Source organism: Etheostoma cragini, chromosome 11 (genome assembly GCF_013103735.1).
Source record: "Etheostoma cragini isolate CJK2018 chromosome 11, CSU_Ecrag_1.0, whole genome shotgun sequence".
Lineage (NCBI taxonomy): Eukaryota > Metazoa > Chordata > Actinopteri > Perciformes > Percidae > Etheostoma > Etheostoma cragini.
In genome coordinates this window covers 6,329,544-6,355,919 of record NC_048417.1, presented here as the reverse complement: position 1 = coordinate 6,355,919, position 26,376 = coordinate 6,329,544, and the positions used below count along the sequence as shown (strand labels likewise).

The 26,376-nt window shown below is 38.9% G+C and overlaps 1 protein-coding gene across 1 annotated transcript in view; it reads right to left on the bottom strand.

The window, feature by feature from the left end:
• The window catches only part of man1a2 (mannosidase, alpha, class 1A, member 2), a 121,841-nt gene that overhangs the window by 88,348 nt on the left and 7,117 nt on the right, over positions 1-26,376 (bottom strand). Inside the window, exon 3 of the mRNA XM_034884979.1 lies at positions 6,833-7,094. Coding sequence (XP_034740870.1) covers positions 6,833-7,094 — 262 coding nt within the window. The remainder of the gene's footprint in view (positions 1-6,832; positions 7,095-26,376) is intronic.

The window sequence follows — 26,376 nt, the reverse complement described above, 5'->3', positions numbered from 1 at the left end:
ACACACACACACACACACACACACACACACACACACACACACACACACACACACACACACGTATATATACCATAGCAGCGTGTTAAAATAAACAAATCAACATGAATAACAGACACACACACGAAAAGTTACTACATTTACATACGGTGAATCTTTTCTTTTTCTTTTTTTTAATAAATGAAAAAAAAATCGATATGCAATCACATTGTGAGCCTAAAAAAGGAATTGTGACATTTTCTGTACACCCTACTATATTATATATGTAATTTGCTGAGAATACATGCTGTGCACTCGGCCCCATTGAAAATGATGGTCTCCTCAATGGGCACTAAGTTTAAAAAAAAGGTTTGGAAGGAAAGAGGAGATAACATAAAAGTCATATTAAGAATTCTTCATTGACAAGTAATAAAAACCTGGGGGGAAGCATTAGCTTCTACCATTAGAATTAGATTAAACATTATCTTGATTCCTGCCTTACCGACTCGACAAATTGTCTAAACCAACTAGGCTTTTTCCCACATTATTGATGAACAAACCTTATGGAAAGTGAACTGTGCCTTTGTATTATGGCCCATTACCTGCAACTGCCAGCTTATTTCAACAGCTCTGGGCCAGCACTACTTCATGATGTGACAGGTGAATAGTATTGGAGAAGTTAATAGTCAAATCCATTCTAGTACTTTTCTTTTATTGTCCTAAAGCGCTTTCCATCGCCAGACAAAGGTTTAATGGCCGCTAATGTCCGGTGCGCCTAATAAGAAGAATAGCAAAATAGCACAGAGCTGTGAGCTGACGTGGTGAAAAAGGATTTGTGTTCTGTACAGTCAATAGAATATGTATTTGGAGGGCACAAAAGGGAGTTTTACTTCTATTTCTGCGGGAACAAAGGGTGGGAGTGGCATGGTATCCTGCTGGTTTTGACTGATTTTCTTTACTTCTCTCCACAGTTATTTTATCAGCATCTTTATCTGCACTGAATATAGAGACACAAAGGTGTCGTGAAATGTTATTAAGACTCATAACTACTCATACCATAACTCACTTATCATGATAACCAGCTCAAGGTTAAAACAAGAGATGATTTTAGCAGTACAATTTTGCCAATACGGAGCTGCATCAATCGGAAAATAACATAAGAACTAATCAACTTTAGTATGTTTTAACCCTCCTGTTGTCCTCGTGACAAATTTAACTCATTTTCAAAAATGTGGGTTCCTTTCAACCATATTGTCCAAAAATAAAGACGCAAGTCCTTAGGAAACGTGATAAATATGTTGAAAAAAAGAGACCAACACTGGGAGGACCAACAAAAGCTTCTTGCCGTTTTAATTTTTGAATCAAGAAAAACTAAACGTTACATGGCCGACGGGACAAACCGTTAATTCATGCAAGCCTGTGTCTTTCTACCTCCACTCTCACATATTTTGCTTTAACTTCAACTTCTTTAAGACTACAGTATGAACCAACAGCAAGCAAATAAGAAAGCAACAAATGTGTGTGCCCAATATAGGTTTTCCAATTAATATGAAGTACTTATCAAGTACTTTGAGATTGTTGATTTTCAAATTATAAAAAAAGTAAAATTCTTTCATCATTTTGTTAAAAGGTGTTGCTACAGCCACCCTTACAACTTATTTTAAATTGATTATTTAACCCAACTCCAATCATTATAACTAGAGGCAAAGACTGCAGTTATTGATCCTTCACAGTGATGAATTTTGCACAGATCCAAATTTGTAATCAAACCTAAATAAATCTAACAGCCAATACCTGCTGAAAGGGATTTTAGAAGCACTTCTGACATCCGCCACACGCACATCTCACGGATACCCTTGCATTTAATTAAAAGCTATCAATCCACACTAACTGCATGAAATGATACCCCCTGTATTTCTTTACGTTTCTATTTTTGCCCCGTATAGTGAAGTGGAATCGGAATGGGCAGCTGATTATATACACAAACATCCCTTTGCGTGTGTGTTTTAAACGTTCCCAGTCTGTTTCCCTACAGGCAGATTCCCCTCACTCGCTGCAGTGGGCGTGGAACTAAAATCAAAGAATCAATGCAACAACTTTTGATTTCTTCTAAATGGAGCAAACATAAAAACTACTTTGGTTCAGCAAAGTTTAGCTGTCTGTCAGCATGGTACAGCTTGGTGTCCACTCAGCTCCCCAGGAGCTGAAGTTGGTGTGGACTGAATGACAGAACGCTATTGCGCCGTTCACATCCCGCCTTCGGTGGAGATTTAAATAACAATAATTATAATAATAATAATAATAATAATAATAAAAATAATTTTATTGAACTCTTCAATGCACTAATGCCTCTATATTGTTTCTGTTTAGAGCGTGTATATATTAGTGTGTATATTTTTGTTCTGGTTGTTTTTGTATGTGTAAGCACATTGTGAGTAATGATGCTCCGAAGAAAAATTTCTCGTATGTGTCCTCATACCTGGCAAATAAAGCTGATTCTGATTCTCACCAAGAAGTAATGCAGGAAAGACGGGTAAGATGGGTAAGACCGTGTAAGACTTTGGGTCAGACACATGGTATAATCCTATAGAAAGTAATGCTGTAACATAGAACAATTACCACTGCCTTACATGAAACATAATTGATGACGAGCGGATGGATGTCGTTACTCCTCCCTGGACTTCACTTTATAGCATGAAAAGCCAAAGGTCTGCATGTAGCCTGCATTTAAAAAATAAAAAGCTCCACTCTTTCGTCACAATTGTATGAACTGTGTGATTAGGATTTCTCCTCGGAATCACAAGGCATTCAGTAAAAAGCGCTAGTTTCTTGCTCATTTGGGAGTGTATGGCATTCTCTCTGAATGGTAATTATAAAGGGAACAAAAGGGGCATTTAGAGACAAAGGTGGGTTTGGAGTAAATGGGCCGGTTCCCATGCACGGCGAGTGTTTCGACTCCAAGTGCCGTTTCAAGAAAGATGATATGAGTTAATTATGCAGGAGAACTTGCAGGGGAGAGAGAAAGGAAGAAGAGGAGCAGAGAGGGAGATGGGCTGGGGTTGGCTTAGTATCTATAGAGAGTGAGACCAGATAGCACCATCTGCATTCTGCACAGGCACGGTCCGTCTGGCTTGCTGTTGCCTTCAATAAAAGCTGGCAGGCAGAGAAAAAAAGATGTTTTAGACATACAGTATAATCAGGATCACACACACAAATCTTGGTTTTCAAAACACTATCCACTCTATTTTGAAACGGTCTTCACTGAATTACATGTGAATGGGGAGCTGATGGTCCACACTGACTTAGGGATGTTTGCCAAAGAATCACAGTGGATTAAAGGCCCCGAATCATGTGTGTTGCACATGCCTCATGCTGGAATACATGCACTGAATGGGCAAAATATCAATGACACTGGTTTCTCTCATGAAATCCATAAACTACTAGTGGCTCTTCATCATTATTAAAAGTCATTCATTATTCAGTTTCCTACATTAGATCTTTTGCTTAACATGCAGATATGAAAATAAGGACCTTTTAAACATTTAAAAGGTCTAGAGTTAAGACAAGTACTACGCACAGGAGGAGGTCCTTATTATACAGTATGGTAGTAGATAGATACTGATAGATTTATTGACAACAATCGAGAAGTACTGGAGTTTATGCATCAATCCGATACTACGTAATGAAGCCCTAAAGAAAATCTATGTTGAAGTGGTTTATTTCTGTTCTTTTTCTGTTTTAACTGACTGTCAAACTGGATAAAAAAAGAAAGTTCTGTAGCGTTCGTTGTTTGTGTTTGTTCATGTTTAACAAAGAATTTAACCTGAGCCAGACAGACAACAAAGATAGAAATCATATCACATCCATATAGGGATAATAGTATAAAGCTGTTAAAACAATAAAATATGACACAATGGTACACAGTAAATTCCCAAGGTGTAAAATGTGCAGGTTCAAAGTAAATGGACTCTTTCATCTCTAAAAGTATGTTTTACAGTGGAGTACCTCCTTTAAAAAGCTACTAAAGCTTTTGACATGATTGAAATGTTGCCGTGTTTTGTAGAATCAGCCAAAAGATCATCTGGTAAGACATGTCTGGAGGACCGACTGTCAGACGAGAATCCCAGTTTGCTCCTCAGACTGCCCTGACTGTAAATGAGTGCAACGAAGCAATTGCACTTATGAAACATTCTGCTGAGGAGGACACTATCAAGAAGAAAATTAAACTGACGTTTGTGTATCGCCACAACAAGATCCTTGACCCCTCAAATATGCTTGTTAGGCATTTACAATTAGTTCATGGTTATTGTCTTGGGAAAAAATCTCAGCCTTAAATTTGCTCAGACTGGATGTGGCTGTGTGTTTGGTAAATTTTCTGGTTTTAGGAAACATTCAAACACAGTGAGTACATTGAACAACAGGTTGATCTTGATGTTTATTTAAGCAGTGACCACTAATATAGAGGAGGCTGCTACAACGCCACGGACAGTTAATGAAGACGAGGTAGCATCTACTCTGCTGAAGAAGTCCAACAGGAGCACCCTAGGTATGTGTTCCTCTACTGTTGCACAACTAAAAGCAGCTAGATTAAGTCAATCAACTGTAAATAGTTTTGTTTCCTACTTGGAAGAAGTGTGTTTTGAGATTCATAGTCCAGCTAAAGATGCAGCTCTGCAGTGCTTCTCTCCACAGGACACAGAAAATAAGAACAGAAGAACAATGTTCGCAAAAGTTGGAAAACCCCTTCACACTCTTAAATTCAGAAGCTAAATGACAAAAACTTCATAGAGAAATGGGGAATTGTAGAACCTATTGAAAAGGTGCTTGGCACAAAATTTGAAAGCAGAAGAAACTAAACAACTGGGACATTCGATCAGGTCGTAACTGACAAGTTTGCAGATATTACCATTTTGGAAACACTAAAGGCAATTTTTCAAAACGCAGAACTTGCAGACACATTTAAGCCGAGGCACATACCCAAGGAAGGTGTATATGCAGACTTGAGAGATGCTGCCTGTTTAAAAAAAAGTCCCTTATTCTCTATGGAAAAAGATGCCTTACACCTACAGCTATTGTATGACAACTTTAAAACAGCAAACTCCTTGCGGTCTAAAAAGGGTATACACAAATTAGGTGGTATATATTTTACATCACGGAATTTCCCCCCCCAATCTTTAATTCATCATTGGTTAATATTCATTTGTGAGGTCTTTTCCATGCACAGGACATCAAGCGTTATGGTTTTAATTCGATACTTGAGCCACTTGTCAGTGATCTTAAAGTACTTGTGGGACAGAGGGACTTAAAGTTCCCAGGCTGAAAGACGTGATTCACGGTACCATAGTTTAGGTCACTGGTTATAATCTGGAGTTGCACGGTTTGTTTGGCTTTGTGGAGTCGGTTGGGGCATGGTATTGTTGTTGTTTCCGTCTTCTTGAGAAAGATTGTATCCAAACTGTGTTTTGTGAAGATGATCTAGAAGTTGTGCTACAAACTGTGGAGATGCGCAAACTGCACTGTCAAAATGTACAGATACTACACTACCTCATACTGTATATATGGTGTCAAACGCAGTTGTCTGTTGAATTCACAACAGTATTTTAATACATCCAACAATTTTTCTGTAGATATAATGCACAATATTTTAGAAGGAGTTGCTCAGTTTCAAGTCGGACTTGTCCTGCAGTACGTTAAGAAATCGTCCACCTAGAGTAAAGTTGTTTCATGGAAGTAATTATTTGCAGTTGAATTCTATACAACTGTATGGCAATGTATCAGGAGTCCTTTAGCAAGGAAAGATTTCCTTTAGGTCCTGGGAAGATTAGGCACTTAGTGAGCTCAAAGAAGGTCCCAAGATTACTTTCAAATTTGGAACTGTATTGTCTAACAGTGTGCTTTCTGCCAAGTGGATAAAATATCATGGTACAGAGTACTACTGTGACTTTATTATCTGTACTGAAGTAGCATTTGAGATGCCTGTATTTTGTAAAAACAAAATTTTGGCTGTGTGTTTTGATCACTATGCTTTTAAGGTCAGGATGCATCCAGAAAAGGTTCTAAACCTACATTAATGAGCTGTGTTACAGTAAACCTTTTTGATGTCCAAATGAAGTACAAAACGACAGATTCCTCCATGTATGTTGTTCCATATTGCAATTTTATGGAGACCTAAGGTCAATGTTTTAAAAATGGAATTGTATTCTTTTCGCCTGACATACTGTAAGTGAGCAGATAATAAAAACCTTTAAACGCGTTATTTTGTGGTAAGATGTGATTTTTACTCACTTAATGGTGTATTTGGTGTAACTTGACACCCAAAAAACTGAATTAAGTGTAAAATCAATACTGCTGATTTTACTTTTTCTTTATTTCTGGAAATTGTGTCAATGTTCCATGACACTACACACAGTGTTAGAATTGGATGATTTAAATGATCAACTCTTTCAAGTCAAAGATTCACACTCTCCAGTGTTATTTACCCTTAGTGTAAAATTTAGTGTTACATTTTTTACTCTATTTAGAGGTAATTTAACTCTTAAATTTTAACACCATGAAAAAAAGCAATTTCAAACTAATTTTGGGTGGGACCATATACACTCAGGAATAGTGTTAAATTTAGCTCTTTAGGTGTTACTTGAACACTTCAAATTTTACTGTGTTTCGGATCAGTACTCTGTAACGACCGATACGCAAGTTTAGCTATCAGAATAGGTATTGGGAAGCAAAAAATGGTATCGGACCACCTCTAATATGTAATGATAGTTTGAAATACATTTAGCTGCTGCCCCCGTCCACAGCAGTACATACAGTAGCTTAGCTTCCCTGAATCCAACCAACTAATCAACGGTCATCTTACCTCTCTTATCTTGTCGCGTTTCTCTTTGGCGTCAGGCTCTGGTGGCTCACCATCACTGACGCCCACCACTTTGGGCATGGGGACGGGGGGCAGAGGTTTAGGCCCCGCATCCTTCTTTTTCAGGTCCTCCATTACTTTGTTCTTCTCTGTCTGGATCTCAGCCTGCAGCTCCTCACGTGACTTTCTCAGCTTCTCCTTTGCCTCCTGCAGTGCTCGCTCATGGTCTGCCCGAATCTTGTCCCGCAGGCTCTCCTCCTCCTCCCTGTAGGAGAAAGGTAAAAGGCAGGAGGTAAGTTTTGGGTGTTATTAAGTATTTTTATATATTTTTCGTTAAGATCCTCAATAGCTTTTATAAAGTAGTTGCTAGTCTTCCCCAGGTGGAAACGTTTTTTTAACCAAAAATCGTAACCGTTAACCGTTAATTTTTTAAATAAATTTAATATGAACTTTGAAAGCACATCCCGAACCTCTGGGAAATGTGATAGACTGTGTTGGAGATTACTGCAGGAAATGTTATGTGTGTTTGCTGTGTGACATCACTAGGCCTGCACGGTTAATCGTTATAAAATTGCAATCAATTTATTATTATTATTATTATTATTATTATCTCAATTCACCCTGTTCACGATTTATTTATTTTTTAATTTATTTTACTAATAATTTTATTTTACTGTAATTTATTAAAAAAATTTTAGTGACTTTGATTATCATTTAATTTTATAAGCCAAGTGCATCACAAACGCCACTACTTTCTGAGTTTTAAACATAGACTATATGAAATAGGTTTTAAAGCACTCCAAAGCTCTGCGATGCTCTCCCTTCTCTTCATCGAGGCGTTTAGTAATGCTTGTGGTGATGCACAATGTTGTAAAGGTGCCAAAAAACATCTATGTTTGGTACTGCCAATTATTTTTGTTTTGTCTTGTTGTGGTTTATATGTGCAATAAACACTACACTTTGTGAGAAAATAATCGTGGCAAAGAATCAATTCTAAGTTAAAAAAATCGTGATTTTGCCTAAAGGTTTAAAGAATATCAATATTATTATGATGTTAGTAGAGGTGGTCACCAGAAAAAAAGCAGGTTTAGAAACCTCTGCAATAACCAGCTGCATGAAACCAGACTAAAACTCACCCAATTTTAATTCAGATCATTATGGACAATATAAAACCATCAGTCTCTAATAGGAAACGCTCCCCCCAACCCCCACCCACCACTCTGCAATTACATCTGCTCCAGGAAATAGGACAGGTGTAGAGGAACACAATGAGAAGGCAAGCATGGCTGGAATAAAAAACAGCATCTTTGGTTTCACATGATGGTAACAAGCCCCAGGGTGTTGACACAACTCTAAGTGGGTCAGTATTGAAAAAGAAACGGTGGGATGATGAAGCAAAGGTGACAAGAGGGTGATGTACTGTTCTTCTGCTGTTACTGAAGAAGAATGATTTAAAAATGGTTGTAGAATCTTGCTTGCCTGTTATGAGGGCTTCAAATAATATACATGTCAACTGTGCTCCAAGATGATGAGCTTCCTGTAGGACAGGAGGCAGCATTTGGGGCTGTATGTCATTTACATGACACTAGCAAACAGATAAAAAAAATCATTTTTTTAATTTTTGGCTGAACAATACTGTATTAATTATTTATTATTCACACGTATAGTTCATACCCTTTGTAATAATCACAAAGAGATGCGTATGTGCAATGTGGGTGGAAGGACATGAATAGAATCAAACTTGGCTTTCATTTTTTCAATGTAAGAGGAGCCATTTTATATTTAAAATTATGATAAGCGTGAATAGTTTTTGCGTCTTTATGTGTTTGATGCCTATTGCTTAGTTGATGTATCGCATGAGGCAACAAACTATATTTCAGTACAGAATAGGGACAGAGGATTACGTTTCCTTGACGCTCGAGTCAGTCCCTAAAGTTGTCATCAACCCGGTTGTATTGCTGAATTTTTCAGTTCCAAAATGACCTTTACTAGAAGTATCAATAATCAACCCGTACAACAAAAAACCTTAAAATGTGTTAAATGTGAGTCTAATAAATATAAGTAATCAGAGTACAAACATGCAAGTCTGTTTATAATGACCTTCTGTGGGATAAACACAGGAAATGTGGGAAGAACTGACAACCTGCTGTGATCCGTGTGGACTCAGCTGCAAACCTCCACAGCTCAACATCTCAGAGAAAACAAGTGTGCGTGTGCGTGTGAGTGTGTGTGTGCGTGTGAGTGAGCGTGTGCGTGAGCGTCTTTTCACTAAGACTGCACCCAATAATGGCTATGAGATACCCAAAGAGTATGTAAATCTTTGTCCTTTTGTCTTTTTCATCTTTTCCATACTGGCATGTAGACCGGAAAAACAAATACCTCGTACATTTAAACTATGCGGTGCGGCAGTAAGATTACAATGTGTTATGTACGTGAAGGTTTTATTTATATTGCCCTCTGCTCAGGTGTTTTACATTAACACGTCCACATCCATACACAGTCCCCCCGATCAACAAGAAGGTAGGAGGGAGAAGCAGAGTGAGGGGGGATGTGTTTGTTATATGCATGCTATGATAAAAAACACTTAAGCCAACTTCACCAGAGAAACCATGAAAACAGAGACGTGTTTGGGAGCGTTTGGTTGTATAAGAGAGGCACATGGTGATTTAGCGTGACTGCCGCCTTCAGATGACTGTGAAGAGACTTTATCAAAGTAAAAGGCCCTAATGCATGTAAGCTGCAATTAGACACTGGTTAAAGAATACTTAACAAAAGGGACAAGGGAGGGCTCACGTGATCGGCTGGACAGAGATGGCGGCTTAAAGTGTCGCTCCTTGCCCATCAAATAGTTGTTTTATATGGTTCCAACTTGGACATATTACAACTTTGTGCTTCTTAGATTAACTTAAAGTAGAATGGCAAACAAGAACAGAACCCAGCGTGGCGATACGGATGCCATTGCTGAGGCATTTCTGGCCAAACAGAAAGGCTACCTCAAACCACGTTTTTCTTAGATTCAGTCTCAGACTGAACAGGTGGGGATCACCAACAATAAGCTAACTTCTATCTATGCCCAGGTGGCATCTCTGGCAAACCTTGGTTCTATCAGATCGGATGTGAATAACCTAAAAACTAGCGTGGAAAGCAACGCAAGTACTGTATTCTTGACAGCCATAGCCACGCTTTTCAGGAGACGGAGGTGAAGCTAGCAGATATGGAAGCTCCACATTGTTGATGTGGCAGAAGACCCCAATGTCACTTCTTTCTCTTGACGCAATGAAAGCCTTTGACAGACTTGAGTGGTCATTCTTATGGTCATTCTTAGAAGTGATGTACTTTGATAACACTTTCATAGGTATGATTCAAGTTCCGTATTCTAACCCTTCAGCCAGAGTCTTAAGCGGGTTCTCTTCATCCTCCTTATTTCCAGATCTTCACGCTAAGGCAGCCCCTAGAGTCCTGCATTATTTGTCCTCTCCCTAGAGCCTCTGGCTCAAGCCATTAGCCAATTGATTAAGGTGTCACCGATATAAATGTCCAATACAGAGCAATACCTCTCACTATTTGCAGATGTTTTTTGTTCTTATAGAAAACCCCTCTCAGTCTCTTCCTCACCTATCATTATGCGAGATTTATGGAAGCTTGTCAGGCTTTAAAATTAACTGGTCAAAGTCTGCACTGCTTGATCTAAATTATTCAACTATCTGCTAACATCCCCATTGTTAAACAGTTAAAATATTTAGGCATTGATTTTTTCCCTTGCTTAAATCAGATTATTAAACATAACTATTCTGCTGCCCTGAAAGATACAGAAAGATGGATGGGTCTCCTCATGTCTATTAAAACCTGCATCTCTTTGATCAAAATTAATGTTTTACCCAGAATTAATTTTGTGAGCTCTATACTACCTCTCTCTCCTCCTTCTCATTAGTGGCATAAATTACAATCTGCAGTATCTAAATTTATCTGGAAAGGCATGCAGCCGCGACTAAAGATGTCTACTCCACAGAGGAGGAAGGAGGATGGTGGACTTTCAGTTCCCAACTTTATTTTGGGTCCTTTGTGTTAAGACCCCTCCTTACCTGGTTTGACTCAGATGTGTGTGTCTGCTGGCATAAATTAGAAAATGTTATGACAGAACCATAATCACTCCATGACGCTCTTTTTTCCAATATCTCTAATACCAGTGCCAGCTACGCTTCGGCCCCATTATCTCTCATCTTATCAAAACTTGGAGATTGGTTGAAACCTATTGTAGCATGTAAGTGTCATACATCGCTCTCCTGCTGGTCAGTTCTGGAACAATACTGCACTTAAAAGATCTTTCTTGATTAATGTTACTGTACCTGTTCCTACCTGTGCTTTGATTCTGAATGATTTGGCAGCCCTTCAACTCTCTAAAATTCAAAAATGTGCTGTATTTTCTGGACTTACAGCTGCTAAGAAAATGATTGAAAAACATTGGAAGCCACCTCACGATTTGCCTTTTCCTACATGGACCCTTTCCTTACTGGATGTTATATATATGGAGCTCCCTACGACTCGTATATATGGAGCACCCCAGGGGAATTTGGAGTCTTGGCTTAGCATGGCTCAGTCCTTGAAGTAGAATTTTGCCTTTGCCCCTTTGCTGCTGTCTTTGCGTGTGTTTCGTCCAGTGTGTCTTGGGTCCGTCCCTCTGTCAGTGTCTTCGGTTTGTGATGGTGTGTCTGTTTTTGTGTGTATTGCTGGTGAGCTGCAAGCCCCGTTCCTGCTGTTGTGTTTTAGTTAAGTCTCCTCCCACCCCGTCATCTAACATGGTCACACCTGACGATACACTTAAAAAACTTTCTGAAGAGGCTGCATGCGGATGCCACCTTTTCCCCTTTTTAATTAAAAATGAGACTGTATGAAATGTCAAAACAATCCAAACTCATCCTTAACTAAATTACTGTTAAAAGGGAAAATGGGACATGACATGCAAAATAATTTGGAATCAAAGAGGGGTCATTGCAGTAATTATTGACCTATTCCAACAATGCGAACAAACGTTCCTTCATTCTCCCCACCAAGGTACAGGGTGAGTCACCAAAGTACCAAACAGACACAGGTGAAGAAGAAAAAAAAGTCACTGTACCGCCGTAAAAATTACTGAGCTATGCTCCCGACACAAGGCAAAGCAACCCCACCCAATTAGAGACAGCAAATAGACAGAGGCAGCAAAAAAATAAAAACAGAGCAAAAGGAAGAGAAAAGATTTATATATCTATTTATTACTTTATTTATGATATTTAGAGATTATTTAGAAAAATAAAGGGGCCGGAAAAGACGAGTGATCAGCATGAATCTACCATTCGTTTGGCATTACCGCTTATCCTGTTCAGGTTTAATTGGGGCCGCTGCCTTTAGCAGCATGTACGGAGCAAAAGACACCGTACGTCCCGGCCATTTCACCAGTCCATTGCAGTATGTGAACAAAAGGGAAAAGAAATGTGTAAAGAATGCATAAAAAATAACAAGGAAATACAATGTGAAAGAACGCAATGAAATAAAAAACTGAGCCTGTGACGCACAGCTGATGAGACCGAGAAATTAATGTGCTAGACAAACAGTAAAGTTTCATATTAATTATCCTTCACACTCCACAATGTGCATCCATTTTATAACTCTATCATGACGCTGAATGTGGGGCCAACAGAGACCAAAATAAACAGCTTCCGAGTTACGCAACATCGCCCTGGAAACAACTCATAAATATTCATGGCAAAACTCAGCGTGTCTGACTTTAATTGATAGAAAACATATTTTGGAACACCAAGATGGCAATTACTGTGTATAGACTAGTGCCAGTGAATGCAGGAATTTGTAACGATGTTTCAATGTGCTGTATTTAATTTGTGGGGATTTCATGTTTAGGTGTAGTACATGTGTAGTATGTGTATTGTACTTGCCAGCTTGTGATACAGCTTACGTGTGAAAGTGCCTGATACATCCTAACATTCTGTATGAGGTCGCATTTTTGTGTCTTCTATTACCTCTGTGTGTGTGTGTGCAAACGTGTGTGTGCGCCCAGAGGTTGTCCCTCTTCCTCTGTGCCTCTGTGAGTGAGCGTACCCTCAGAAACATGCATTTAAATGTGATATTTAGATGTTGCCAATGTTAAATGGCATGGCTAATGTCTGTATGTGTGTTTGACGAAAAGACAATGAGGAGGTTAAGCTGACAGCCTCATCTCTAATGGGTGCTGATTCTGCTCCATAAATGTGTACGTATAAGTAGGAAGTCAGCACATCGTCACGGAAACACAAACACTATCCTACAAATTACGCAAATGTGCAGGTTTCAAAACGGTGCACACCAGCAATTTTGTTGAAAATTAATTCCCACCGAAACATACATTAGCCTTCTGCACCCTTTTTTAAGTTTTCCCTGTGTATGCCGCTCTTCCTTGATTAATCGCACGTCACTCTTTTCTCTTTCTCCTAGCCATTATCATACTCACTTAAGCAACGCCAAGGATGCCTTTCGAGTCTCATGTAATGTCAAACATGCAGTTAAGAGCCCGTCAACAGCTGCCTGACTCAATTACTTTAACAAAGACAAGCGTGGGCCGCAGGATATTGAGCACCGAGGTGACCACAGCATTCCTCGCCTACTTATTTACATCTTCTCACGTCCCCCTCCCCATCTCGCTGAAATTTGACTGAAGCCGGGAAAACCCCACCTCGCTAATTAGTTGCTTTAGTCACGTCAGGCCTTCAGTAATCACGTCCTTATTTTATCAGCCTCCCTGTCTGCCACTGAAATCTCTTCTTCAGCGGAGTCGTGAAATCTGCTGCTCAACAAAAGCCGGCACTTCCATGGCAACTAGCAGTTGTCCCTCCGCCTGGTAGGGTATCTAAGAGAAGGCTGTTTTTTAAGTCATGGAAACACAAGGCTCTGGGGAGAGTAGCACAGGCTAGATGCCATGTAACCGTGGCAACACACACACACACACACACACACACACACACACACACACACACACACACACACACACACACACACACACACACACACAATCATGCCAGGGAATAAGACTTCTGGTTTATTAGTATTAGTAATATTTAAATGTAGTGGTGCTCCAACTGCAGGGGTGGGCTTACAAACGTGAGACTGCCTTTCAGACAAGATCCGAGTTACAAGGCACAGTTTCAAGCAAATCAATTTTTACTTTAGAAACAGAGGGAATTATTCATTTTTTAACAACACATGTGTTGTGTGTGTGCATTTAAGTAATTGAAGCTGAAAAAGCATCTGCAACATATGCAAACAAGGAGGCCAGAGCAGAATGCAGAGGGTGAGGAAACCACAGCGCGGATTAGGCTTGTGCTGATTGGCGATCAGGTCGTAAATCAATGATCTTGATAAAGGAAATATTAAAACACCTACAAATTGAAGAAGATGAGTCAAACGGAGGCAGTAGCAAGGCACCGACCGGCGCGAAGGGCTGCAGCCTCTGCCGTCACAGAGGCAAAGCAGCGGGTGGGGGAGAAGTTTGGAGAAGACATGGAGGACTTTTGGTCTGCACCAAGGTGCTTCTGGAAAACCGTTTGCCACCTCAGGAGGGGACGCGGGGAACCATCCAAGCTGTATACAGGAAGGATGGGACCTTGTTCCAGAACTTCCTTTTATTATCCAGTTTGACAGTCAGTTATAACGGAAAAAGAACATGAATAAACTACTTCAACTTAGATTTACTTGGTACTTGGTACAGCCTATTTGTTCTGTTACGATTCATGTGTACAAGAAACATTACACTTTGTGAGAAAAAAAATCGTGGCAGAGAATCGTGTTATCGATTCTAAGCTAATAGAATCGTGATTCATATTCAAAACCGAATCGTGCACGCCTATACACGAGTATTGTGAGATGCCCAGAAGAAGAGAATACTTTCAAAACATTCAGTAATTAACTGATTAAGTCAATAAGTAAATGGCCGATAATAGCCTTGTAAAAACCAACAAACTTAGCACATATTTTCAGACATGAAATCCAAATTACTGTCAAACATGAGCCATGAGCATATGGAATAACACGCTCCTGGAGGATCACAAAAGCTCGTGTGCAGGAACCAAGGCTGAATCATTTTGGTTTAACCCTGATGTTGTCTTCCCGTCAGAATTGAAGCTCAACACTTTTGTTGATGCTTTTTATCGATGTTTAACTTTTTCTTACTTTTTTCTCCCTTTTTTCAATATATTTTACGCTTTTTTCAATGTTTGTAACTTTTGACGTTTTCAACACTACGTAACACTAACTTAATAACTTTAGTTTTACAGTTATTTTTTGACTTTATGGTCAATAAACTTAATTTATAGGAAATTATATCTAATGTTTGAGTTAGAAAAAGTTGAAATTTAGGAATTATTTAGACGTAAATTAAAGGAATGTATGTTGATGGATAATCACAGACTGGAATATTTCAACTTTCACTCAATACTATTTCAAATCCACTTCAGTTTATTCTTCAAATGCTATAAAATTGAATAAGACACCCCAAAATTAATGAAAGTACAGATTTTTACTTGCCAAAGAGCGTTGTTTGGTATCAATCATGTTATTTTGGGTAGCTAAAAAGAACATTGATATAGGAGAATGGGTCAATTTGACCCCAGGACCACATGAGGGTTGACGTTATGTTATCTCCCCTTTCCCTTCTTTGCCCGAGAATTTGGCCCACCCAGGAGAGAGAGAAAATTGCTTTCAAACAAGCAAAGTGGCGGTTAAAAAATCCAGCTAACAGGTGACAAACACAAACAACAACATTACTCGATTTCTTACTTTTAAATTTGCAAGAACTATAGACCAATACAACAACAGGCCTAAATCAACTGACATTATCAGTTATACAACTTACAGTTAAAAGGACACACACACACAAAATGGACGCACACTCACAATCTCAAGTCGAGAATCTCTTCCTATTTTCCTTAGTCCATCTCTGACACGTGAACACAGAGGGTTTGCTTCGTGTCAAGCATCTCTAAGCCAGAGAGATCTCACTGGAACAGTCCCTCTGACATCCAAGTGCTGAGGACAAGTCCGCTTCCTGCCAGCCCATACACACGGCAGAATTTCTGTTTCTTGAGAGCTGAAGCTCTCGGGTTTCCCTTTGACATGAACTGTCAGACAGCTCCCATGTCCGGTTTTTTCCTCAATGACCCACTTGGCTCAAATGGGAGCTTCATTGCTGTATGTGTAACGGCTCTACCAAGCTTAACTGTGGGTGTGCAATAGCATCCTCTCTCTTGTATATTCAATTCTCTCTCTGCCCTCCAACCTCTTCCCGCTAGCTACAACCTCTCTGACAAACACACACACCGCTTTCTCTCAAGTATATTCACAACTTTTCCGTCTCCTGTTTTTACACTTGGCTGTCTCATGCATAATCCCAGTTGTCAAGCGTTGTGTGTATCAAGTATCTGAATACTGTCAATGCAGCTTACAAAAACCAAGTCATCAAACCCTGAATGTAAACAATGCCAAGCGGAATAACCAGTCCAGTACATAATCTTCAGTATTTTTAATGGTAAAAAATGTTACGTGAATGCCCTTCATTTCCCTTCATTACTGGTTACATCTCTCACGTATGTGTACAAAGACGTACATCATTAATCCATTTTTCCCCCTGTATGTTTCAGTTGAACATCTGAGCCCTGTCAGCCCTTGGTCTTTACCCACGTTCAAATCCAGTCCTTCTGACCTACATCATGGCTGGCCGACTAATTCCTTCATACCAAACACAGGATTCCGTCTCCTGCAGCTAGCACAGGCCGGCCATCAAACAAATAAGCACTATCCGGTTGGATGCAGCCGAGCCGGATAGAGTTTTTCCAAGTGTGGAAAGAGTCTGGTGATTGAGAGGTTCAATAGTCAAACCTTTAAAGAGAAACATCCTTAAAGAGGCTCCCATTTTCGCCCTGACAAAACCAATGCACAAGAGCATATTTGTCAACAGTAGAAGTCACTTTTCTTTCTGTTACTATAGTTGTATAGTAGCTATTTTTAGTCCACTAAAGGGTGAGGATGGTAGCAGGGTTTGAGCCAGAAAAAAACCACAAAGTGACAAAGCTTCATGGTGAGCAATGGAGCTTCTTTTTTCTTGGTTGTGTTCTGTAACTTGGCAAACAATGATCATAACGGATCTTTTTCTTTGATGGTGTTGTAGTGGAGCACACAGCGGCGCATAATCACAAACAATGCAATTTTAAACAATTATTAGATGCTTTGGCTACTTCCAAAAACATAAAATTGATTTTAGTAGATATTATTTAGAACCAACGTAGATAAAGAATGCTTTTCTCCCAAAACCTTTCACTTAACTTTTCTATTCCCATTGATTCTGTCCTTGTTGAGTATAATCGCCATCAGGCAAGCATTCCTGACTTACTGTGTGACACTCAGGCAAACCAATTCAAACAAGTGTCTCTTTTTCTTCTTCACCGAAGAACTTTAACTTGCCTGTTTATTTTTTCAATCAATTAGTAATGTCAACAATAATAGCAAATTGCCACAGAAAATAGTCCTTAATTTCCCTCTTCTGCACTAGGCTTGCCTAGGGTCATGTAAGTCACAAGCTTTTGGTTAAATGTATCAGTCACTCTCACTTTCCTGTTCTTCCATTTATTTGGCCTAACTTTGAAGGGCTTTAGCCCCGAAAATCTGTATTCCACAATGTCCTGATTGTATCTTTTTAGGGAAAAAATCCCAAGTCTTTATGGTTGCCATTTTCAGTGCCATTCCTTTATTAATAAAAAACAAATTAATACATTGAGGTGATAAAACACTGTATTCCTTATGTCTATTCAGGTAGTCTGCATGCATGTATGCCTGATAAATCTGCACCAATATGACTACCTGGCTATGTGGATGTTCAAAGTGTAGTTCAATTTGATCAGGAAAAAAAAAAACTACTGTTGGTCAAGCAACATCACAAAAATTCCAAGTAGTCAATCTAATAAATAAAGGTCTGTCTGTGTTTTCATTGGTACAAGAACTTGTTTAAAAGAATGAATGACTGAAAACCTGTGCTGTAGCACAACCTCTGAAACATAAGAACAAGCAAAAAAAACTGGTTCCCAAACTAGACACCAAGACATCCACCCTATCTCCTCTCTAGCACACACACACACACACACAAACAAACACACACACACAAACACACCTCTTCAGCCAATGTGAGCGGCTGCAGCTGTGTACTACAGAGAGAACATTGTGATGATCACATGAAAAAGATGGAGACAAAACAAGAGAAAGAAAAACAGGAAATGAGACACACAGAAGGAGATCTGATTTAAAAAAGCAGCAGTGGTAATGAGGAGATTATGCCTGATGGATTCTGCCGGCTGTTCGCTCTAATACCAACTGTACTACATGAAATCTCCTGACAACAGACAAATTAATTAGGATGAGTCTTAGTTAAATTACTATGACCAAGGATCTGAAAGATGAATTTATATTGATATCTTATTCAGCATGTAGTGAAGGCTATTCTAAAGCCAGCAGAACAGATTTTAAATGGCCATCGTAATAATGACTGTCAAAATTGGAAAAAGGCCTTGCGGTAATAGGGATTGTTTTGTTCTTTTTATTATTATTCTTTATACTCTTGGTAGTGCTCGTGATGCTGAATGTTTTTAAACTCAAATTAATTGTTTTAAAATGTAACGTCCTTTGTATGCACCAAAATAAAACATTATTTGTATAATTAAAATGCTTTTGAGTGCAAATGGGCGATCATTTGTTGACAAAGTTTAAGTTACTAGAAGTCACAATGACTGCTATTTAGAAACTACTAGTGAACACTGGCCTAAAAAAAACAAAAAAAAAAAAAGAAAAAAAAAAAACACACCAGAATGAAAAAAAAAAACACTACCCGAAGCCAAGTCCTTGTTGCAGCTGGACATTTAGAGTACCCTGCCAGCCACTTGGGCAAGCAACCAGAGCATCATTTTGAGGTCCCATATTCCTCTAAATTTCTGGCTGGCAACTAAAACAGCAAAAACAGGAAAATTCCTTTCATAATTTACTAGCCCAGCAGGAAAAATACATCAGTTTTTTGTTCTGCCAAATGAATTGCAGTAAACTACAAATGTGGGCGGGAGATGTTTTTAATACATTTTCATAATGGAGGAAAAACCTGTAGATGAACTGAGCAAATTCACCACTGTGGTTTGACTTAAAAGGCTTAAAGGCAATCATGGTGCAAAGCCACAATTGCAATGATGTTATACCTTAAAAGCTCTATTTTAGGTTCACAAAAATCCAACCCCAAGTTTTATACATTCAGCCCCACAGCCTGGCTTTAGACGGAAATTGAAAACAGCTCAAAAGTGGTGATTGATGTGCAAAACGCCTTTTTTATGTAGGTAGTATCGGTGTTCATTCACACTTTCATTTGCTCTGAACAAGGACAGATGTTAAATAGCTATGTCACTGTTGAATATACAAACAGGTATGGATGGTTTCATGAGCCCTCTGCACCAACGGCAGCGCCTTGGTATTCTTTCCAGGTTGAGCTGGCTTGACAGTGTGTGTACTTGTGTGTGTGTTGGGGCGAGGTGCACTTACAAGCTGGTTCTCCTTTATTTAACATAGGTTCTTAAACATAAAAATTCACACACAATACACAAACAGAGCCCAACCTAGATTTACTTTGCAGATGACAGGCGAATGAAGCGTGAAGACACAGAAATGATATCTAAGATCACACTAAATATGACAAATCAGTGCACTTTGATGTTGGCCCAGGCCTTAAATATGATCTGTGGGGCTTTGATGCTGATATATGGGCATATCAGAGTGCAAAAGCAAGCTATGGCGCTGCAACACTAACAGTAACTGGCAAGGCAATAAGTGGTGAAACCAGGTTACTTGCAGTCACAGCACTAAACCATTATGAGAGGGATGCAGTGTGCTTGTACATTTTCTTCTACCTTTGGCTCTGTTTGAACATAACATGGCTCACTTCTCATCACACAAAAAAAAAAAAAAAAAAAAAAAAAAATAAGCACGCAACACCATAGTGCACACACTTATAACACGGGTCACCACAGCAGAAAATTGAATCCATAAAATTATTAGTGTGGGTATTAGTGCTACAGAAGGAGATGGTGTGCTATACCACTTTGTGTCACTAACATGGTGCACTGAAACTGCAGAAGCACATTAACAGGATGGCTTTAAGTGTCCTCTGCTAAAAAGGTTCGCTGAATGTAATCTCAAATTGCATACTGAGGTGAAAGTGCAATCAGCTTTTATTAAGAAAAACTCTTTTAGATTATTTTCCAGTATCAAAAGTCACACTGCTTATATCAACATTTCTGAAATTGGTCATCTAATGGCATGGGGTCTGGCCTTCCACAGAGTCTTTGTTGTCACTAGCTAAGACTTGGATGTCATATGATGTGAGAAGTGAAGACATTTGGGAAAAGAGTGATGCCTTTTACAAAGGTTTGGGGTGAAATCAGCTTCAGGGGTGATGGGAATGTTACTCTCAAACCTCCCAGACACAAGAGTCTCAACTTGTTGACAACGGTTATGTTTTGCATAAACAATTCATACTAATGCAGATGCATGGGCAGGTTCACTCAGCTACTTGAACAGCGTTTGGGAGATTACCTGATATTTACTGGACCATAGAGCCAAAAACCTATATTGCAGTATTGATTTGAGCAATCTCTGAAGAGCAAAAGGTTGTTTTTTCCCCATTAGTTGTGAAGATGATCCAAACAGAATCCTAAAACTGGTAATTCAGTTCTGTATAAAATCCACGGCATATAAATAAAACCGCACAGCAGAGAAAAAAAAAACTTCCTTACAATAAAACTACATATTTTTCTGTGCTTGTAAAAGAAAACACACATGATATACATCTTCCTCAAGATTACACTGGAGCACTAACTGATAACTGATTCACTGAAAAGCACAATTAGACAGCCAAATTGTGATTAATTTTCATGGCAGATGGCAAGCCTTTCGAAACCCACTGAGAACTTTGGTAGGTACCAAGTTTGAATGTTCATGTTGTAGTTTCTGAATCTGGACAATTCAGAGATCTTCATTTAGCTGCTCTTAGTCTGAATGGACAAGTAACCGTCGTCAGAGAACAATGCTTCATTTAGGATTTGGAATTTCAGGCTAACTGTAATGTATGGGGTGATATGGGTAGAATTGATATCCTATTTTCTAACACAGATGGATCACAAAGTAAGTCAGTAAGTAAGTAAGTCAACTTTATGTTAGGCTTGCACAATATTGGAAAAATCTTACACTGCCATATTTTTTCCACTGTGATATATATTGCGATATAAAAAAAGAAAAAGTAATTTTTAAGAGATTAAAAATAGCTCTATTTGGAAATAATAAATCATTCTCGACTACTGTGGTGATTTTTTAGGGAAGTGCATCTACATAGAAGAAAAGAATAAAAAAAAGGATCTTTTCTAATGTGAACCATTCCTTGATAAACTTTAAGGCTTTAAAAACACCAAAGCAAGTAAGCCCTGTGACTAACGTTACACATCTGAAGTCATTTTGGAGGGAAATTAGGCAGAATTCCGCCGGTTGACTAGCATGACACCATTGTATTCATATAATTATGCATGTTGCTTCCTCTAAATTTCAGGTTTTGTTTGACTAGCAGGGCCAGCTCATTAGTTTGATAAATTGATCAGGCCTGCATGTTACGGCACTAATAACAAACTCTGTGTATCCAAGAACAATTAAATCAGTGGTAATGATATTAGATCAGACACAGATGTCTGTAGTAGATTAGTGATACGTTTCCGGTGTCGCGGCTCTGAACCGTAATGTTAGTTGGGACACACGGACCCCTTGTTTCTTTAGGCTAACTACATTAGCTTTAGCCTGGCTGGTAGCAGCTTTCTGCGGGGAGGAAATGGCCGGGAGACGTTGTGATTATGTTGCATTAATCAAGTGATTTAGTATTTGCAGCGAACATAAAACACTGACTGTTGTAGCTTCACTGACTACCCATCAAAACTATGACATCATTGTGTCAGCGGCAGCTGCTGCCTACGGTCCTTTTCTACACACGGAGAGGGTCACTTCCTGTAACAAACTCCGTTGGACTAACGTCACATACACACGTTGTCCACATGGCTACCTATCTTAAAGAGGAAGGGTTGGCCGGTAGTAATCATGTAAAAGGAGAACGGTGGAAGTTACTTTTCTATCAAGTAGTAAAAAAGTTTTAGCGTCAACATCGCAACGTCCTGCGATGTGAATATCGCCCATGCGCACATCGCAATGTCGGTGCTAAAACACAATATCGTTCAGCCCTACTTTATTGATATAGCCCCTTTCACAGACAAGAGGGGTCACAAAGTGCTTTACAGTAAAACAACAACACATAAAATACTAAACCATATTGCTAGTTAAAGGCTTGTCTAAAAAGATGTGTCTTCAGGTGTTTTTGAAAAGTTTCCACAGAATCCAAGGCTCTCAAGGCTAAAGGGAGAGTGTTCCAGAGCCTTGGAGAAACCACAGAAAAGGCCCGATCACATCTGGTTTTAACACCTCTGGTGTTCTGGGAACAGTTAAAAGGTCTTGGCCTAAAGACCCCAAAAAGCGACCAAATGTGTGTGTGTGTGCAATAGATCCTGGATGTAAGAGGGAGCTTGACCATGCAAGGCTCTATAAGTAGTGATTCAAATTTAAAAAAGGAACCCTAAAACCTATTGGTTTCTAATAAGAAGCCTTAAGCACAGGAGGAATGTGCAATCTCCTGCTGGTCTTAGACAAAAGTCTTGCTTCTGTACAACTTCCAGTTTGTCCATGGATGATTTGTTTAAACAAGTGTACAGTACAATCCAATAATCCCAACGTATAGAAATAAAAGCATGAACAAGCATCTTCATCTCTTTTTTTAGAAACCACAGATCTGATCTTAACAATGTTCCTGAGATGGGAAAAAACAGAAACGAACCACAGATTTCACATGACTGTTAAAACACAGATTTGTCAAAAATGACCCAACATTATTACCCAACATTACAATCAGAGAGTGATAGATTCCTAATGGCATGCCTAATTCTAGGGTCAGTTTGTCTAGCCTATCAGGGCTAAAAGATAAATATAATTGGATGTAATCAGCATAACAATGGTAAAATATTTCTTCAAAACTACCAATAATCTTTCCAAGAGGAAGCATATACAGACTGAAAAGCAGGGGGCCAAGCACAGAACCTTGGGGCGGACCACAGGTCAGAGGAGCAGAGTCGGACATATATGTTCCTATTGACACAGGAAAACTCCCATCTGAAAGATAACCAATAAAGGGGGGATCCAGTAATTCCACAGTTGTTTTCAGTCTATCAATCAGAGTGCAGAGATCAACAGTATCAAATGTTGCACTGAGATCTAGAAGGACCAGCTCAGAACATTTATCCCCATCAGCAGCCATCAGATATCATTAGAGACCTTAAGTAGAGTAGTGTCAGTCAAATGTTCTTTACAAAAGCCAGACTGAAACTTATCAACGATATAGAGGTTTTGAGGCCCCCAGGGGGTCCTCAGAGTAAATGAAGGGAGGCCTTCAAATTGTTGTAATTTTTTTTAAACAAATAAAAAACTGAAAAAGTTTTAACATGATTCCAACGTATTATTAGCAAATAGAAATCCTAACTGCTTACTGGCTTATATGTAAGGTGGTCAAAAAGGCAATCCATAGATACACTTAATCCTAAGGATTCACTGGGCCACATCATGTATGTTTAACATGATTTATAAAAGCAGGCAAACCATTCTTAGGCTATTTTAATAGCTTATTATTTTATGCACTAACAATTAATGTATAAAGCAGGGGTCTTCAACGTTTTATTAAACCAAGGACCCTTTAACAGAGAGAGAGAGAGCAGGGACCCCCTACTACATCTATTGTATAAAATGAAGTTGCATATTAAACTGGGTCTACAGTAACGTGTGGGCGGCCTAAAGCCTTTACGCAATACGTTTTTTTGCATATAGAAACTAAGATAATAGATAATAATTATTGGCACGATTTACAAACAAATCATCTTTTAATGTTAAACATGCATGTGGCATAGTGAATCCTTTGAGATTAACTATCTGTGGTTGGCTACCTTAGTGAGCCAGTAAGCCTATCATCAGTGGGGATTTATATTTGCTAATAATGTTTCATATTCATGTTAAGACATTTTAATTTCTGAAAGGCCTCCCTGAATTGACTCTCCCCCCTGACAGGTCCCCCCTGTTGAAGATCCCTGGTATAAAGGCTTTAGGCCGCCCTACATGTTATGTTATTGTAGGCCCAGTTTAATATGCAACTTAATTGTATAAAATATATGTAGTAGGGAGTCCCTGATCCATCTCTCATTCAGTTAAGGGGTCCTTGGCTTAAAAAATGTGGAAGACCCCCGATATACAGCAACAACACAATATGGTCATATTGTCACCAGTTGCCGTTGGCAATCAATAAATCATATCAAATTTTCTCCTATGCATTTCTGGGAGCAATAAATACACTGTTTTCTCAACAGCAGTACCCTTTCATTTATAACCCGTTATCCTAGTAGCATTATTATTTAGGTTCTGTTTTGCCAGACAAACTGCCTCTCTCGAAACACGGTATTCAGTCCACATTTACAGTTACTAAAGATCATGTATGATGTCCACATGTCTGATGTCTATACATTAAGAGGGATTTTTGTCTGACTTCCTCATTATATACCCACCGTCTATGGCTATTCTGTTATAGAAATGTCAGTGCCTGTAAACACATCAACTTGCCCTCTCTCAGATGAAGCGTACGGCTCCTGGCTACTTCTTTATTGTTGGGTCGGATCAAAACAAAACTGAGGCAGAATCATTAATGGCGTCACAATTTTTTAAGCTATACATACCATTACATCAAAGTGATTTCTAGCACTCTAGACAGCCATTAAAAGATGTCTCATTTCGGTTCACCTTGTAAATGGTCGACTACAGGTTCCTGACTCTCCGTCCTTCTAATAATCATATGCAGCCAGCCAAGGTACAAGTCCCTCTATACACATTTATAATACACTCAATAAAAATGCAAACCATTTTCTTGATTGTTGCAGCTGCTGTGAATCTCAATAACACCCACTGAACCGGCTATAAGGCCTTCAACAATGTTTTCTCCTTATTTAAAAATCAGGGAAAGCATTACTGTTAAATCATTCCACTGCTGATGTTTTGCAATCAGGCATTTTCCCCCACTTACCCCTTGTGGTATCTAGGAGTACAAACTACTACTATTCTAATTTTGGTTTAATGAGGTTTTGAGATCTCTCACACAGACCACTGTTGCCATCCCAAAAGGACACTTAGACAATATAGGGGCTAGCAGTAGCAATAATCTCTGCACAGAAGATCACTTTTCAGCAGTCATCCTAGCAGTAGTACTATATTGTTTTATATTTGATGTTGTGGTGTAACTGATTTTGTCTCAAAGTCACTGTAAATGAGGGCAAACTCAGTGAACTCTGTCGAGTTTGAATACATTTTGACATTGAAATTCCTTCTGCTGTGCAGGAATAATTAGTTGGTAGTCATACTCAAGTAGACAATTTTTCTCAATAGGGACGGTTGGCACAAAGTTCTGACAATTATCCTGAATAAATGGAATTGATAGAAAATGTACAAACTAAATAACCTCAACCGTTGTTGTATTGGATTGGAAATCTCAGCATTGGAGAGCTCAAAACCTCCTAAAAGAAACTGCACATAGCATGGCTAAATGGCACCAAATATATATTTGTTTCAAGTTGGGTGAGCTGATGTGTTGTTTAAAAGCAGAGTCATATTGACCTAAATATAGCATTTTTTTCTGGAATTGATGTTTGAATTTATGGGGCTCATGATAGTCGAGGATTAGAAATCTATGTATGTACAATTACAGAAAGAAAATATCAGCCCTTGTACTTTGAGTGAGTTTTGTATTATGGGATGTTTGCAGTTTAAATGTTAAGAGGTTAGAAAGTCTTTTAGCACATTCAGCACAAAGTGTCCAGTAAACCAGTTTAGCCCACTTATGGAACGTTACTATTGACAACTTTTTCCAGCTGTTCATCCTGCTCTAGAAGCAACACCGTACCATGTTTACAGGCCAGCCCAAGTCAAGCAGTCATGAAACCAATGTCATAGAGCCCGATAAAAAAAAAAAGAAGAAAAAAAAAAAGAAGTCTGTCAGAGAAAATGTATTCTTGGTTGTAACCTGACTTATTTCAGGGGCTTGGCAGGAGAGTAGGTGAGTACGTGACTGAAGAACAGAATGATTGAATGCCAATTGGAGCTGGAAAAACAAATTGTGTGATAGAAATTATAAAAGTAAATATATGTATCAAATGTTCAAAGAAATTAGGACCTGATAAGTAGTGTTATGCTGGTGATCCATATGTCCGTGCAATGCTTCTGTCGGCCCACGCTTTGCATCACTCTATTCCTACACTGTAAAACCTGATGAGTTAGTTCAACTCAAACCGTTTGAGGAAACCGATTGCCTTGAATCATTTAAGTTT